Genomic DNA, 16,517 nt, shown 5'->3' with positions numbered 1-16,517 from the left:
GGCTTGGTCGTGAAAATAAAAGGACCAAGTAAACCCAGCGAAATACTGCTTAACGCAGTATAATTTTTTTTCCATTATCGGCGAAAGCCGGCTGTCTGGTAGCCATGCCCATACCCGCCCGTGTCCCGCCTTCGCTTCGCCGCTGACACGCCCCTTTGAACTTTCGCTGGCGAGGCGACGGTAAAGCGGCGATGCTGTAAAAAAAAAAAGCAGCTTTCGATTATACCGATTTCGCCGCTTTTCCCAGATCGCCGGCCATCTCCCGATTTATGTCGGGAAATGGCCGGCGATCACTTTCGATTATGAGCTGGATAGTTTAACCTGCTGGTAATGGGAGACAGTGGGGCTCATTTTCAAAGCACTTAGACTTACAAAGTTCCATAGGTTTCTATGTAACTTTGTAAGTCTAAGTACATTGAAAATACGCCTCAATGTCACCTTAATAAAGGCAGGTAGCCCCCTGTGCAAATCAAAGCTCACACCATCATAGATTCTGCCTGTGCAAATGTGCCAAAATAATTAATGTGAAAACTCACATACACACATTGAAGCTCATCAACATTCACAAGGAATTGCTCAAAAATAGAAGCAAGTCTGAACTATGGACTTCAAGGAACATATAAAAATAGAAAAGTCCCCCCCCTCTAAGCACTTATCTTAGGTAGTTTAGAAATTCAATAATGGTCCATATGTCACTATTATACCTAGAGCCCAGAAGAAAACAATCAATTTGGTTGGCAACCAGTGTAACACATAAAACAACAGGGTAATAATGAGTTCCTAGTCTGTGCTATATAACAAGGCCCAGAGCCCTGGAGGTAGATGGATTTGCCTTATTTTTAAACTGGGAAGTGCAGATCCCTACTACCAGAACCATATATTATACCGTGAGTGAGGATTGGATGTGGAGCCTCCACAGACTGAGCCACCAATAGTAGAAATGTAAAACAAAACTCTTTACTAATGTGCTCACTCTATATGTGCTGAAAAATGTTCACAGATGTGGTAAACCAATAGTAAAAACATTGCCTCTTGAAAATCAGTTATAATCTTTACAAGAGAACTGACTCCTGCCAGGTCCCACAGTCACAGTATGCACTAGTTTAAATTTAGTATTAAACAAAGACCAGAAAAGATCAGGACTCTTCCCTCACAAAGGTTGTGGAAGTGTATGCCGGACTGCTGCTTCTGTCTTCTATGGCTTGTTTCTGCTCTGGGTTTTATCTGTTCTGACTGAACCACACCCTCTCTGCTGAGCAATCTAGAGCTAGGCCTCTTAATGTGACCCTATTAGACAGTGTTCTTAAGGGGGAGGGATCCCCAACGGTAGTATGTCGGCGTACCTCAGGGTTCTGTTCTTGGTCCCCTCCTCTTTTCTATCTACACTTCTTCCCTTGGTTCATTAATCTCATCCCATGGCTTTTCCTACCATCTCTATGCCGATGACTCCCAAAATCTACCTTTCTACCCCTGATATCTCACCTTGCATCCAAACCAAAGTTTCAGCGTGCTTGTCTGACATTGCTGTCTGGATGTCTCAACGCCACCTGAAATTAAATATGACCAAAACCGAGCTTCTCATTTTCCCCCCCAAACCCACCTCCCCGCTCCCCCCGTTTTTTATTTCTGTTGATGGCTCTCTCATTCTCCCTGTCTCCTCAGCTCGAAACCTTGGGGTTATCTTTGACTCTTCTCTCTCCTTCTCTGCTCATATCCAGCAGATTGCCAAGACCTGTCGTTTCTTTCTTTACAACATCCGTAAAATCCGCCCCTTTCTTTCCGAGCACTCTACCAAAACCCTCATCCACACCCTTGTCACCTCTCGTTTAGACTACTGCAATCTGCTTCTTGCTGGCCTCCCACTTAGTCACCTCTCCCCTCTCCAGTCGGTTCAAAACTCTGCTGCCCATCTCATCTTCCGCCAGGGTCGCTTTACTCATACTACCCCTCTCCTCAAGACCCTTCACTGGCTCCCTATCCGTTTTCGCATCCTGTTCAAACTTCTTCTACTAACCTATAAATGTACTCACTCTGCTGCTCCCCAGTATCTCTCCACACTCGTCCTTCCCTACACCCCTTCCCGTGCACTCCGCTCCATGGATAAATCCTTCTTATCTGTTCCCTTCTCCACTACTGCCAACTCCAGACTTCGCGCCTTCTGTCTCGCTGCACCCTACGCCTGGAATAAACTTCCTGAGCCCCTACGTCTTGCCCCATCCTTGGCCACCTTTAAATCTAGACTGAAAGCCCACCTCTTTAACATTGCTTTTGACTCGTAACCACTTGTAACCACTCGCCTCCACCTACCCTCCTCTCTTCCTTCCCGTTCACATTAATTGATTTGATTTGCTTACTTTATTTATTTTTTGTCTATTAGATTGTAAGCTCTTTGAGCAGGGACTGTCTTTCTTCTATGTTTGTGCTGCGCTGCGTACGCCTTGTAGCGCTATAGAAATGCTAAATAGTAGTAGTAGTAGTAGGGATTCCCAACGGTTTCCTATATGCTTTGTCACAGCCCTCAGTCACTTGGGCTGCATTATTATGTAGTAGCTGAATCCATCTTAAAGAGCCTTTTGGCAAACTCACAAACAATATATTCTGACAGTCTAATCTAGACATAACCAGGGCTTTGAGTTACTGTTCATACTTAGTCTATAACAGGGTTGCAGGAGTTCAGGCCTTGAGTGCTGCAAACAAGTTAGGGCTCTTCAGCTTGGAAAAGAGACAGATGAGGGGAGATATGATTGAGGTCTACAAAATCCTGAGTAGTGTAGAACAAGTAGAAGTAAATCGATATTTTTACTCGTTCCAAAAGTGCAAAGACTAGGGGACACTCAAGGAAGTTAAATGGAAATACTTTGAAAACAAATAGGAGGAAATATTTTTTCACTCAACGAATAGTTATGCTCCGTAACTCTTTGTCAGAGGACGTGGTAACAGTGGTTAGCATATCTGGGTTTAAAAAAGGTTTGGACAAGTTCCTAGAGGAAAAGTCCATAGTCTGCTATTGAGACAGACATGGGAAGCAACTGCTTGCCCTGGGATTGGTAGCATGGAATGTTGCCACAATCTGGGTTTCTGCCAGGTACTTGTGACCTGGCTTGGCCACTGTTGGAAACAGGATATTGGGCTAGATGGACCATTGATCTGACCCAGTATGGCTACTTTTATGTTCTGGTTTTCAGGATATCCCTATCAATATGCATGAGCTGGATTTGCATACAATGGAGGTAGTATCAATGCAGATTTATTTCATTCATATTCATTAGGAATATCCTGAAAATACGGCCTGTATGTGGCAATCAAGGCCTGAATTCCATCCCTGGTCTATGGTCAAATAAGGTCTAAGCTGATGAATAATTTGCAGATGGAAAAAGACTTGTTGAACTAATTTAGAAAAGTAGAATCCAAAAGATATCTCTGAGTCAAACTAAACGCCTGAATTTCTAATTGCACTTCCCAAAAAATCTTTCTCTTTATAATCTTCAATTTAAAATTATCTTCTAGTTTTCCTTGCTAATCCACAGTGCCTCTGTTTTATTTACATTTAAAGTGGAAGTTATCAAGGTGCAGTAATAGGCAAGCTTTTACCGCAGCTTGATTTACTATGGGAGTCAGCAATCTCTGCTGACTTAGACCCATCTGTTTCTGTGAACCATGCAGGTCTCCTTACAGGCCAATGGTTCACATGAGCAGTCTGGTCTGAATAAAACAGAGGAGGAGAAAGTGATCCATGTGCAGTGGTTCGCTTCCTCCTCCTCCTCCTGTTGTGCGACCCATGCTGGTACTTTACAGCATTCTGCACAGCAAGTACAGAATGCTGAGCTGCGCAGTTGCACAGTTTCCCCAGGATTAATAGTAATACTTTCAAAACTACTAGGAGAAAATATATATTTTTTTACTCAACTAATGGTTACTAAGGAACTTATTGCTGGAGGATGTGGTAAAATGTCAGGAAGTATTTTTTCACGGAGAGAGTAGTGGATGCTTGGAATGCCCTCCCGCGGGAGGTGGTGGAAATGAAAACGGTAACGGAATTCAAGCATGCGTGGGATAAGCATAAAGGAATCCTGTGCAGAAGGAATGGATCCTCAGGAGCTTAGTCGAGATCGGGTGGCAGAGCCGGTGGTGGGAGGCAGGGCTGGTGGTTGGGAGGCAGGGATAGTGCTGGGCAGACTTATACGGTCTGTGCCAGAGCCGGTGGTGGGAGGCAGGGATAGTGCTGGGCAGACTTATACGGTCTGTGCCAGAGCCGGTGGTGGGAGGCGGGGCTAGTGGTTGGGAGGCGGGGATAGTGCTGGGCAGACTTATACGGTCTGTGCCCTGAAGAGCACAGGTACAACTCAAAGTAGGGTATACACAAAAAGTAGCGCATATGAGTTATCTTGTTGGGCAGACTGGATGGACCATGCAGGTCTTTTTCTGCCGGCATCTACTATGTTACTATGTTAATATGTAATTGTGTTTTAAAAAGGGTTGGGATAAGTTCCTGGAGGTAACGCCAATAAACTGTTGTTTAGGTAGATCTGGGGAAAGCCACTACTTATTTCTGGGGGTTGGTAGCATTAAATGTTGCTTCTTCCAGGGATTCTGCCAGTTTCTTGTGACCTGACTTGGCTACTGTTGGAAGCAGAATACTGAGCTAGATGACTTTTGGTCTCACATACTATGGCTATTCTTATGTTCTTATTCTTAGCAGCATATACATCCACACAATTAAACCTGCATGGGAATAGGCATAACTGTATATTGCAACTTTCCTTGGGTCAATTTTCTCTGTGGACATAAGTGCAAATTTTGCATTTATAAAATAAATGCAACATATGCATTTATGTGCCTTTCCTGCCTAGGCACCCTGTTGTAACGCAATGCTCCATGTATACTACTGCTACTGCTTTCTAGGGCGCTACTAGATGCACTCAGCGCTGTACACTAAACACATATGAGACAGTCCCTGCTTGACAGAGCTTACAATCTTTTCATAAGAGACATACAGGACAAATAAGGGATTAGGGAATTACCCTGTCCAATTTGTTATAGATATGCTCTAATATTTTCAAAATAGATATTTTGCATTATAGAAGCTTTGACTTTTATAAGAAAGTTATGTTGAAATTACCGATGTGTTTTTAGAAGAGGACGAGTGAACAGAGACATGGACAGGCTTGATTCTCTGCTCAAATTGTTTTGCATAACATCCTTTGGGTCCTCCTATTATATTTGAACTGACAGCATGTGGAGACAAATATATAATTTGGAGATTCATGCATCCCTTAATGGCAATTTACCATTAGTAACTTGTCTTGTGAATGATAGTTATTATGAGCACACACTGTGAAGATGAATTTCTCTTAACCCAGGTCTCAGTTTTTAGAAAGTGTTATATCCCAGCATCTTGTGGCGTTTACTTCAACCAGATGTACATTCAGGTTCTGCCTACAAGGACACGATGGAAAAACCTATATTTTGGTAAGATATTGGGGGGGGGGGGGGGGGGTTGGGGGGAGGAGGAGTGGGGGGGAAGAGGGTTTCTTCAGTTTATTGAAAAATACATTCTGAGTTTAAAACTGTCACTTTTTTTTTTGCACATATTCATATCCAAATGCTGTTATCAGTTACATACCTTGTCATAGATCTATGAAGGACCAAACTGTCTAGATGATAAATGTAGAAAAAAATTTAGTTTTGGTTTAGTAATTTGAATATGTGCCAGCTTTGGGAAACTGAATATGCAATATCTTTGATATTTTTGTATTTTGTACAGTACAGGAGGAAATGTATTTCTGTTTCTCTAGTATTGCACTGCATACAGAATCTGGCTTCTTGAAATTTCCAGTTTATTTTTATTTTATTTTAGTTACATTTGTACCCCACACTTTCCCACTCATGGCAGGCTCAATGCGGCTTACATATTGTATACAGGTACTTATTTGTACCTGGGGCAATGGAGGGTTAAGTGACTTGCCCAGAGTCACAAGGAGCTGTGCCTGAAGTGGGAATTGAACTCGGTTCCTCAGGACCAGAGTCCACCAGCCTAACCACTAGACCACTCCTCTACTTCAGTTCATTTTTTGCCTGCATGTTTCTAATTTGTTCTGTGTTTGGAAGGCTTTATCCATGTTCTACATATTGTAAGCATGTAGTTTCTATCTGACTTGTTCTCTTTTCCCACTAAGAGAGGTGTTCTAGGGATTAGTGTAATATTTGCAATGTTGCCTTTTCATAGACTCTATGACTGACTGCGTGGAGTGTTGATCTGGTGGGGGTCAGGTCCTTGGGAATAGTGGCACCTATTTTTTTCTGAAATAAATTGTTACTAAGGTATTTAGTTTGCCATGCTTCTCTATTTCACATATCACATGAATCCTTTTCAAACTGACATTTGAATTCCTACAACTTTCTGTACCTGTCTCAAATAATATATAATCCCCTTTCATTGTAAATGACAGCACATACTAATGTACTTCAGACTGAAAAAAAGCTGTATCAATAAATCAAAAATAATAGAGTGAGCGTGGGGAGGATCTAAGATAGCTGTGTACTGATGCTTGTTTTTTTTCTCAGCACTGGGCCCACCCAGCAGTGTGCCCCATAGACGCCCTGTATAAAAGACTTAGGAATACTGTCTTCCCAGCCCAAACCACGACTTTTCCCTGCCTGCTGCTCACTAGTAGTGAAACTCCCCCTCCCCCAGCCACCCGTCAACATGCTGTAGAATTAATACTATGGTCAGGCAGAGATGGGAAGCGAGGCAGCAGGGAGCCAACAAAACCTGCAGCATGCTAGGGCGGGGGGCAGGGAGAGAGACAGGAGCACTGTTGGTGTGAGGGAGTGAGATGGGGTAATGCTAGGTGGAGTGGAGAAATAATTGTTGGACAAGAGGGAGGGAGGGATGCTGCGTGGGGGGGTGGGAGGAGAATTGTTGGATATGGGTGGGCTGGGAGAGGGAGGGAGAGGCTGCATAGGAGTGGTAAAGGACTAGAGAGGAAAAAAGTGTTGGGCAGGGAAGGGAGGGAGAGTTGAGAGGAGAAAATGTTGAACATGGTGTGGAGGGAAGAGGAAGGAAGGAAGGATGGAGAGATGCTGCATGGGTGGAGGGTAAACAGAGAGATGTTAGACCAGGGGCTTAAGAGAAAGAGTGATTGGACAGTGGAAGAGAGGGAGAGATGTTGGACATGGAGTTAGAAAAGAGGGAAGGACAGATGCTACCCAAGAGGGGGGAGGATTTTTTAAAAAGGGTTCCAGGAGTGATCTGGGAAATTACAGACTGGTAAGCCTGACGTCAGTACTGGGCATAATAGTGGAAACTATTATAAAGAATAAAATTAGTGAACACATAGACAAACATGGTTTAACGGGACAGGGTCAGCATGGGGTCAGCCAAGAGAAATCTTGCCTCACCAATTTGCTTTGCATTTCTTTGAAGGAGTGAATGAACATGTGGATAAAGGTCAGCTGGTTGATGTAGTATATCTAGATTTTCAGAAAGCTTTTGATAAAGTTCCTCATGAGAGACTCCTGAGAAAATTAAAAGAGTCATGGGATAGGAAGCAGTGTTCTGGTGTGGATTAGGAATTGGTTATTGGACGGAAAACAGAGAGTAGTTGTGGAGAAATGGTGAATTTTCCATCATGTGAATTATAATATTTTATGAAGTGTATTTCTCTAGTTTGGCCAGCAGGTGGTGCATATGTCTAAAGCTGTTAGAAAAATGACCTTTAGTTTAACACAAAGAGGAAGTAACCTGCAGTGATGTGGTCAGCGGCTTTTAAAGAATGTTGTTCTGGGCTGTGGCCCAGAAGTTTAACTGTAGTTTGAAAATACTGGATTTCTCTCCACTGTGTTTGGAAGTAGAGAGAGAAAGTCCTCTTTACTTGACACCCTGTGAGCAGTTATATTCTGTAACCTGTGAGCAGCTATATTTCCTGTACTTCCCAGGCACTACCCAGGTAGTGATAAAATGTTTAGATCAGTGGTTCCCAAACCTGGTCCTGCAGGCACCCCAGCCAGTCAGGTTTTCAGGATATCCACAATGAATATTGATGAGAGAGGTTTGTATTCAGTGGGAGCAGTGGATGCAAATCTCTCTCATAAATATTCATTGTGGATATCCTGAAAACCTGACTGGCTGGGGATCCTCCAGGACCAGGTTTGGGAACCACTGGTTTAGATAGTTTTATAATTGATCCTTATTCAGTTACCTATTTGCCTGTTTTTTCCATCTGTTTTTATAGTTCACTGTTCAATATGTTTTATGACAATAAACCTTTTTTTTAGTTTTTTAACTCCACTTGTCTGGACTAAGAACCCTGGTGGTTTGTGTGTTGGGTCTGTGAGTTCTTTGTAGGAACTGTGGGACCACTGGGAGTGTGGCCCTAGTAACCTAGAAATCACCAGGGATAACTTGAAAGCAGGAGACTCGCCCAGAGGTGGTTGGGACCCATTTGGTGGGAGGACGACGCTAGTGTAGAGCACATGCCCAGATGCAGGCGGACCTGAGCTGTGCTGGGATAAACCCTCTAAGTGGCCGCAGGTTTAGCCCCAGGCGAGTGGCTAGGCATTTCGTGACAGAAGGGTTGAATGTCATTTCTCTCAATGGAGGAGGGTGAATAGTGGAGTTCTGCAGAGATCTGTATTGGCAGTGGTGCTGTTTAATATATTTATAAATGATCTGGAAATTGGAATGATGAGTAAGATGATTAAATTTGCAGATGACACAAAACTATTCAAAGTTGTTAAAATGCATACGGATTGTGAAAAATTGCAGGAAGACCTTAGGAAACTGGAAGACTGGGCATCCAAATGGCAGATGAAATTTAACGTGGACAAATGCAAAATGATGCACATTGGGAAGAATAATCCAAATCATAATTATCTGATGCTAGGGTCCATTTTAGGAGTTAGCACTCAAGAAAAAGACCTAGGTATCATTGTAGATAATACACTGAAATCTTCTACTCGGTGTGCACAGTGGCCAAAAAAGCAAATAGGATGTTAGAAATTATTAGGAGAAGGATGCAAAATAAGACCAAAAATATTATAATGTCTCTATTTCTCCACGGTGCGACCTCACCTTAAGTATTGTGTTCAATTCTTGTTGCCGTATCTCAAAAAAGATATAGCAGAATTAGAAAAGGTTCAAAGAAGAGTGACCGTAATGACAGAGGGGATGGAACTTCTTCCATATGAGGAAAGGCTAAAGTGGTTAGGGCTCTTCAGCTTGATAAAGAGAGATGGCGGAGGGGGGGATATGATTATGGTCTGCAAACTCCTGAGTGGTGTGAAGGTGAAAGTACAAAGTCCAGGGGACACTCAATGAAATTGCATGGAAATACTTTTAAAACAAATAGGAGGAAATATTTTTTCACTCAAAGAATAGTTAATCTCTGGAACTTGTTGCCAGAGGATGTGGTAACAGCGGTTAGCATATCTGGGTTTCTAAAAAAGGTTTGGACAAGTTCCTGGAGGAAAAGTCCATAGTCTGTTATTGAGGTAGACATAAGGGAAGCCTGGGGTTGGTAGCATGGAATGGTGCTACTAATTGGGTTTCTGCCAGGTACTTGTGACCTGGATTGGCCACTCCTGGAAGCAGAATACTGGGCTAGATGGACCATTAGTCTAATTCAGTATGGCTATTCTTATGTTCTTATCAGCAGGGCATATTATTTAGACTATCAACATTTAGTTTCAAAGCCCATAGGAGTGGACTCCTCTCCCCCCCCCCCTCCCCCCCAAAAAATTATCTGGCAACTTTTATGATTCCGTACTCCCCTACTCTTTGTCTTTGTTCCATTAATAATCATCTGGTTCTTCCCAGTCCCAGATCTACTCAGCTTGAATCTACCAGACACTGTGCCTTATACTTCACTGCCCTTTTCTTATGGAACTCCCTCCCCCTAAATATTTGTGCTGAATTATCATTTTAAAACTTGACTGCTGTAAAAACTTGGCTTTTTCATTAAGCTTTCAACTCTACTTAAGATTCCACATAAGGTCAGTATGCCTGAATCCACTGCTACTCCATTACCGTTTCCCCAATCTCCTCTTTCCTCCTCCACCCCCCTTCATTCCTCCCTATTTTTCATTATGGTGATCTCGGTTTGGCTGCTTATTAGGCTGTGTGTATTGTTGTTTCCCGTCTTTTATTGTAGTTCCTTTCCTACTTTGAAATTTGAGTGTAGCTTGTAAACCACTTAGATCTTGTAAGTTAGCCCAGGCAGTATAGTAAGTTCTAATAAATTATAAACTATTACCTGCTCTGCTCTTGACGTTTAGATAGTCTGGTCACTCTACCATATGCACTTTTTTTTCCTTTGATGGGTGAAGGGAAAGTTGTTGTGAATTATGAGGTCAGTACCCCCAATAATTTTCAAAAGTTGGCTCCTATGAGTAGGAATGTATTTCTGGTTTTAGTACTTCGTTTGAAGCCTGACCAGCATGACTGCCTAGAATCTCTGCTTCCACAAACAGCTTCTGAATTACTGCTCTCCATTAACTGTAAATCTCTTCGCACTTGCCTAATAGCGATTATACTCCGTATGTGTTGTCCTAAATCTCATAAGAACTCAGGCCAGAAGTCCCAGCACACTCTGGACTGCAAAGAGGTTTTCATTACCTCAAAAGAACTGAATTCATCAGAAATTCAATGCATGTATTTGTCTCCTTTGACCTCACTAGAGATAACGTTCTAGTAGGCAAACACACTTTAGAGCATCGACTAGCTTCCTACATCCAATTATGTTACAAACTGGACGCCTCTGACCAGTAAAGTTAAACTTCATCAAATCAGAACCAATAAAGCTACAGTGTCCTACTGGATACCTTATACAGAAGAGCAATTTGTTCCTTTATTTCACAATACTGTTTGGACCTGTCTGATATAGGAGAAATTGCATTTGGTTGAACTGTACCTGCTAACCCGTGTAACATTGCAACTCTCCCATCTTTTTCATGACTGACTGCTTCTGAAAACTGACCAGTCAAAGCAAGATTAACAGCCCTGAGCTTGTCACCCATTTTTGTGCCAGACTTAATCATACTTTGTGGCATAAAGCATTGGTTCTGTCCTGTACCAGATGGTTTCCTTAGATGGCAGGTTTGATCAGGTGTACAGTTCCTTCCACCACCCTCCTTTCTTGAGGTTTGGAACTTGCTATGCCATATAAAGAACCCCATATGCTCAAAGGTTTACAGTTAGTCCTGAGCTCTGGAAAAGCTGTTCATCCCAGAGATATCCAGTGATGTCACCTACTTGTGTGTCCGATCAATTCTGATATCTACGTAAAACATCTGACTCTGAGAGATGTAGATGTAGTCCTTTGATTCTTGAAAGAATAGAGAGCCAGTTGGATGTTGGTTTTTGTGTTATGCTCATCTCATCATATTTTTTCTTCCAAGATTTGTCAAAATTCATATAAGCCTGTCACTGTTTGGGGTTTTCAGTCATTTTGAAGTTTCCTTTATTTTTGACATTGACTCAGTGTAAGCCTCATAGCTTAGGTGTTGAGAGGTATTCGCTTCTCTGGGCTTGCCTAATAGTGCTTCTCAGGTCTTGTTAGCTTCTAGAAGCGATTATACTTGAGATCATGTGATGATAGATGGAAGAAGTTTGTCATCTTGTGTGATGGTAAGACTAGATCCTTTTTCCCTGTCCAGCACAAAAACTGCTTGAATGCCTTCTACATCTTTCAGAGTCGGGTCTCAAAAGCAACTGTGTTAGTTGTTTGATTTATGCAGGACTTTTTTCTATTGAAGCCGCCCATCAAGCCACCTACAGTGTATAAGGATCTCAGTGTTGTTCATATTCAACTGATGAAAGCTCCATTTGAGCAATTGTCACTTGTTAGCTGAAGTACAAGATCTGGAAGGTATTTTGGGGGGGCGATAACTTCAGCTGACAGAGTTAGTGAGCTTCAGGCTCTAGTAACTGATCCATTTTGCACAAAATGTTTCAACAGTAGAGGGGTTCTGCACAGCCATCTGAAGTTTCTTCCCAAGTTAGTGTCTGTTAACCAGTTGATAGGTCTGCCAACATATTTTTTCCAGACCTCATGCTCACAGAGGTGAAAGCTCACTGCACACTCCGGATTGCCTTCAATCTGTGGAGCGGACTAAGCCCATAGAAAGTCCTCCCAGATTTTTGTTTCTTAAGACTCTAACTGGAAGGGGCTGCTGTCAGAAAATGCACACTTTCCAGTTGATTGGCAGACTGCATTTCTTTCACTTATTCCTAGGCAGGCCTGACTCCAGAGGGTCATAACATCAGAGCTATGGCGGTGTCAGTAGATCACTTGAGATTAGCCTTCATAGTAGAGATTTGCAGGACTGAAGCATGGACTTCTCTCCACATATTCACCTCATACTATTATTTAGAGCAAGATTTGTGATGCAACAGTACATTTGGCCAGTCAGTCCTCCAGAATTTAAGGATTAGAATTCTTTAGGCTGCCTTAAAAAATAAATCCCATTCTCATGAAACATAAGGCTTGTTGCCGCCAAAAACAATTTGCCTGTTACAGAGCCACTGGTTGTATTATTCCCTTTTAGAATGTGCCATCTGTGAAGATTTCAACATCCTGCTTATTCTCAAAGAAAACAGACGTCACTTACCTATAGGAGGTGTTCTCAGAGGACAGCAGGATATAAATCCTCATAAACCGTCCCATCACACCATGGAGTTGTATTCTAATGAAGCTTGTAAAGGACCAATGTCCCATGCAACAGCATCAGGCAGGAAGAGGTGTATATGTGCAGTTGTGTTGCCTCAAAAGTTCTATTGTTCAGTGCTGAAGTAATGTTCCTATGCGGGCTCCATTGGTTGATGTCACCCATCTATGAAGGTTTATATTATTATTTATTGCATTTGTATCCCACATTATCCCACCTCTTTGCAGGCTCAATGTGGCTTACAATTCATCATGGATACTGGAAATAGAAGAGAATATACATTTGGTTTTATAGAGGGTTTTAGGTTACATAGTGGTGAAATACATGATAGTGTTAAAGCAGAAGACATTAAAGAACATTTCTGGATATGTTAAAGATTGTACAGTTACACGTGTTGATCTTTGTGATATATTTTGTCAAAGAGATAGATTTTCAATAGTTTGCGGAAATTGGTCAATTCATAGACCGTTTTCAGGTTGCGAGGTAACACGTTCCAGAGCTGTGTGCTTGTATAGGAAAAGGTAGATGCATGCATTAATTTGTATTTCAAGCCTTTACACTTGGGAGGATGAAGATTGAGGAATGTGCGAGAAGATTTTTTTGCGTTTCTGGGTGGTAGTTCTATTAGGTCTGACATGTAGGCTGGGGCGTTACCATGGATAATTTTATGGACTAGGGTACAAAGTTTGAACGTGATGCGTTGTTTGAGTGGGAGCCAGTGTAGTTTTTCACGCAAGGGTTTTGCGCTTTCGTATTTTGATTTGCCGAATATTAGTCTGGCTGCCGTGTTCTGGGCTGTCTGGAGTTTTTTTGAGTATTTGCTCTTTGCAGCTGGCGTAGAGTGAGTTACTGAAGTCCAGGTGACTGAGTACCAATGATTGTACCAGGTTGTGGAAGACATTCCTTGGAAAAAATGGTCTGACTCTTTTTAGTTTCCACATTGAATGAAACATCTTTTTAGTTATGTTTTTCGCATGATTCTCAAGTGTTAGGTGTCGGTCAATGGTGACTCCAAGAATTTTTAGGGTGTCCGAAACTGGTAGGCTTAGTTTAGGTGTGTTGATGGTGGTAAATTCATTCTTATTGTATTGCGAGGTGAGTACTAGGCATTGGGTTTTTTCTGCATTAAGTTTAAATTGAAATGCATCTGCCCAGGAATTCTTAATATGTAGGCTTTGGTTGATTTCATTGGAGATTTCTCTTAGATCTTGTTTGAATGGGATAAAGATCGTTACATCATCAGTGTATATATGTGGGTTTAGATTCTGATTCGATAGTAGTTTAGCCAAGGGTGTCATCATTAGGTTGAATATGGTTGGTGAGAGGGGGGGGGGATCCCTGTGGAACTCCGCATTCAGGTATCCATGTAGCTGATTTAGTCGAATTTGATGTCACTTGATATGAGCGAGTAGTTAGGAATCCCTTAAACCAATTGAGAACGTTGCCTCCGATTCCGAAGTATTTGATGATGTGTAATAAAATTCCGTGGTCTACCATGTCAAATGCACTTGACATGTTGAATTGTAGTAGTAGTATGTTATTGCCGTTTGCTATCAGTTGTTTGAGTTTGGTCGTGAGCGTAACTAGTACGGTTTCGGTACTGTGATTAGAGTGAAATCCTGACTGGGAATCGTGTAGTATTGAGAACTTGTTTAGATACTCTGTGAGTTGTTTGGTCACCATACCTTCTGTTATTTTGGTAATTAAGGGAATGGATGCTACTGGTCTGTAGTTCGTTAGTTCGCTAGCATCTTTCTTTGCATCCTTGGGTATGGGGGTGCGTAAGATGTTACCTTTCTCCCATGGGAAGAGTCCGTTTTGTAGCATAAAGTTCACGTGGTTTGTTAGGTCCGTTATAAATTGTTGAGGGGCTGACTTCATGAGGTTGTTTGGGCACATATCTAATTTGCAGTGAGATTTGGTGAATCTTTTAAGTGTTTGTGAAATAAGATCTTCTGGTAGTATAGTGAATTCAGTCCAGGTCCTGTCTGCTGGGTGGACTCCAGGGTCTGGGTCTAGGCACTCTAGGAGTGTAGTGTATTCGATTGGGCTGACAGGTATTTTAAGTCGTAATTGTATGATTTTCTCCTTGAAGTAATTCACCAAGTTGTCAGCTCCTGGTGTGTCTTTGTTGTTGTTGGTGACTGGAGTGGTATCTAATAATTTATTCACGAGTTGGAAGAGTTTGTGTGTGTCTTTGTAATTTGGTCCGACTTCAGTTTTGTAGTATTGTCTTTTGGTTTGTCTTATGGTATATTTGTATTTCCTTCTGAGTTGTTTCCAAGCGTTGAGTGTGGGATCGTCTTTCTTTTTGTTCCACGCACGTTCTAGTTTTCTAACTTGTGTTTTGAGTTTTTTCAGTTCTTCGTTGAACCATGGTATTGAGTTCTTTCTATGCGAGGTTCTGGTTTGGATTGGGGCGATGTTGTCTAATATTAATTTACATCTATTATCCCATTCTGAGAGGAATTGGATTGTGTCTGCCTTTATTGTCCATCTGTCAAGGTAGATCTGTTGCCAGAATTTAACCGGATCTATTTTTCCTCTTGTGGTGTAAGTTTTTCGTGTTTGTTTGTTAGGTAAGTTTGTCATTCTCCATTGGAGGGTGATATGTGCTTTGTAATGGTCTGACCATAGTATAGGTGTCCATTTAGTATTTATTAATGTAAGGTTTGCATCGTGATCAAATTTGTGTGTTATGATGTCTAATGTATGTCCTTTTTTGTGAGTTGGTTGCGTATTTGGTCCTTGTAGATCCCATAGTTGTAGGAACTCTTTACAATCTTGGGTACTTGTTGTGGTGGCATCTTCCAAGTGTAGGTTAATATCTCCTATTATGATGAGGTTTGAGGAAGAGATGCAGGTGTTCGAAATAAAGTCCATGAAGTGTGTTTGGGAGTCTTGCCAGTTGCCTGGTGGTCTGTAAAGTATAACTGCGTTAAGGTGTTCCTGCAGTTTTGGGTGATTGATTCTTACGGAGGCAATTTCAAGTTGTGGCAGTATGGATTCAGCTGTGTTTGTGATAGTGAATTCAGCTTTGTATATTATGGCTATTCCTCCTCCTCTTTTTCCGTTTCTTGTCCAGTGTGTAATTTTGTATCCTGGGGGGGCATAATTCTAAGATTATAGGGTCTTTAAGGTCGTGGATCCAGGTTTCGGTGATGAATAGGATGTCGAGGTTGTCTACTGTGATCCAGTCTGTTATAGTCTCTGTTTTGTTTACTACCGATCTGGCGTTTACGTATCCCATTTGGATTGAATGGTAAGGTTCGGTTCGAGGCGTAGATGTGTTAATTTTTATTAGTTGCCTATTTTCCTGATGTCTAGTTCTGTTGTTTCCTTTCTTCCCTTTCTGTTGATTGTTTCCATATATGTTTATTTTTCCTGCTGTCCTCCAAGAATACCTTTTATCAGTTAAGTAACTGTGTTTTCTAGCAGTCCTTTTGAAACATTTCTCCAGCCTTATCAGTTTTGTATATACTACTTATCATTTCTATAGCGCTACTAGATGTACACAGCGCTGTACTCTTGAACATGAAGAGACGGTCCCTGAAGATGTTAGGATTCTGTACCAGAGTTCACTCATACTAAATGGGCAAATCAGAAGCCATTCTTTATTGTCCAATCAGGTGTACAACAGAATTAGGCGAGATAACCTGTTTATCAGTTCAAATCTTATTAGTTGAAACATAGTTTTTTCAAGGATGCTACAGCTGTGGAACTCCAGACACTTGCATTTCCACAGGATTAGCACTTGTAAGCAAAGCACTATGTCTTCTTTCATGGTAGCATTCTCACTCACTGTAGCATAACAAGTCTAGAAATCTATTCGAACAGAAGCCATGTGTTTT

General features: G+C 41.7%; 1 protein-coding gene across 2 annotated transcripts in view; it reads left to right on the top strand.

The window, feature by feature from the left end:
- UBE3D (ubiquitin protein ligase E3D) overlaps positions 1–16,517 on the top strand; it is a 192,063-nt gene that overhangs the window by 80,003 nt on the left and 95,543 nt on the right. For both annotated transcript variants that reach the window (XM_030199073.1, XM_030199074.1), the window contains exon 7: positions 5,361–5,469. In XM_030199073.1, coding sequence (XP_030054933.1) covers positions 5,361–5,469 — 109 coding nt within the window. The remainder of the gene's footprint in view (positions 1–5,360; positions 5,470–16,517) is intronic.

The sequence above is a fragment of the Microcaecilia unicolor genome, chromosome 3, assembly GCF_901765095.1.
Source record: "Microcaecilia unicolor chromosome 3, aMicUni1.1, whole genome shotgun sequence".
NCBI classification, from domain to species: domain Eukaryota; kingdom Metazoa; phylum Chordata; class Amphibia; order Gymnophiona; family Siphonopidae; genus Microcaecilia; species Microcaecilia unicolor.
This window is presented reverse-complemented; position numbering and strand designations above follow the sequence as displayed.